Source organism: Colobus angolensis, unplaced genomic scaffold (assembly GCF_000951035.1).
Source record: "Colobus angolensis palliatus isolate OR3802 unplaced genomic scaffold, Cang.pa_1.0 Scaffold332, whole genome shotgun sequence".
Lineage (NCBI taxonomy): Eukaryota > Metazoa > Chordata > Mammalia > Primates > Cercopithecidae > Colobus > Colobus angolensis.
This window is the reverse complement of record NW_012116622.1, coordinates 49,848-51,182: the sequence shown is the minus strand read 5'-3', so window position 1 is coordinate 51,182 and position 1,335 is coordinate 49,848. Positions and strand designations below refer to the sequence as shown.

The 1,335-nt window shown below is 49.4% G+C and overlaps 1 protein-coding gene across 1 annotated transcript in view; it reads right to left on the bottom strand.

Moving 5' to 3' along the window:
* The window catches only part of LOC105518936 (tripartite motif-containing protein 48-like), an 18,441-nt gene continuing 17,106 nt past the window's right edge, over positions 1-1,335 (bottom strand). Inside the window, exon 5 of the mRNA XM_011952098.1 lies at positions 1-219. Coding sequence (XP_011807488.1) covers positions 1-219 — 219 coding nt within the window. The remainder of the gene's footprint in view (positions 220-1,335) is intronic.

Sequence of the window (1,335 nt, the reverse complement as noted above, 5' to 3'; positions counted from 1 at the left end):
CTACATCTCCTGCAGCCCCGCCATTCGCAGTACATGATGCGGGAAGGCTGTCTGTTCATCCTTACTCTGGGGACCCAAGCCTGCTCTGAGGAGTGAGTCACAGCCCTGGTGTGTGCCTTGCATTACTCTTTCCGCAGGTGTCCCCGGAGACTCAAGCTTGCTCATTTCTGTCCTGACACAGCTCGCTGTCCCTGCAGTCCGCCTGTTCTGTGTCAGCTCCTAGACATCATTAGTCTTTCACGTGAGAAAGTGTGAGTACTTTTCCCTTTTACAGTATTTGGGGAAATTGTAACACACTCCCCAGGGATTTGCGCAGGTCCCTCCAGCTCCCACAGTGGATAATTCTATGGATTCTGTACCAGGCAGTCAGCTGTCCCCCTTGGAAGCCCCGGGGTCCCTGTTTCTGTGGGCCTGGTCCTTTGTTTCTACGCTAGTCCCATTTGGCCAGCACCTGCCAGGAACTGCCTGGAGGGCCATGGTGTGGGGAAGGACAGGTGTAACCCTGACCACAACAGATCCTTCTAAAAAAACAAAGTCACATTGATGATGACAACCACAGTGGGGTGAATGCCATTGCAGCGAGCATGCTGGGAGCTGCCAAGGTCTTACCGCAAAAGCAGTTCTTCTCAAGGCGCCCTTTGCATCTTCCCCTCCTTGCCTCTCAGAGCATTTGGAACTTGCTTATGCGTTGGAATGACTCTTAAATCAACTGCCCATTTCTGTGCCTCTGCACTCACAGGTTCCTTCATTAACATTTTAAATAAGTGGCTAAAAAAACTCCTCTACAGGTTGTTTTCAAAAGCAGGAGAAGGAAAAATACACACTACCTGAATTGATTTGACTAATTTTTGAGTGACTCAGTTCAAAGTCAGTATTGCATGCACAATGTCCTCATGCTGAGCCAGCCTGAAATAAGACTTGGTAAAAGGCACAGTCCTCAGTAGCTGGCGGTGCCACTGTGGACAGTGTACACTCTGGTGTGAGGGTATGCACAGGCGAGCATAACTGTGTGTGCTCATACACACAGATAAAGTGAAAAGACACCGGGCTTTGTGCTGGCAAAGGTCGTGATGCTGCTGTAGCTTTCTGTGGGCCCTGGGCAGTGTCAGATGGGAAGTGCTTTGATGGCATGTTGTTCAGGGTATTTAATGGGGTCTCGGTTTCCCATGGCCCGAGGACCCACTGTGACCACTCTGCCCACTGTGGTGCAGATCACAGCTGGAGTCATCATACCCCACGTACGTCCTTATTGAAAGGCAGTGTTGACCCAGTGTGTACTTTAATATTTTACTCATCAAAAGATGAGAAAGAGGATACTATCAAGTTATGATTTTA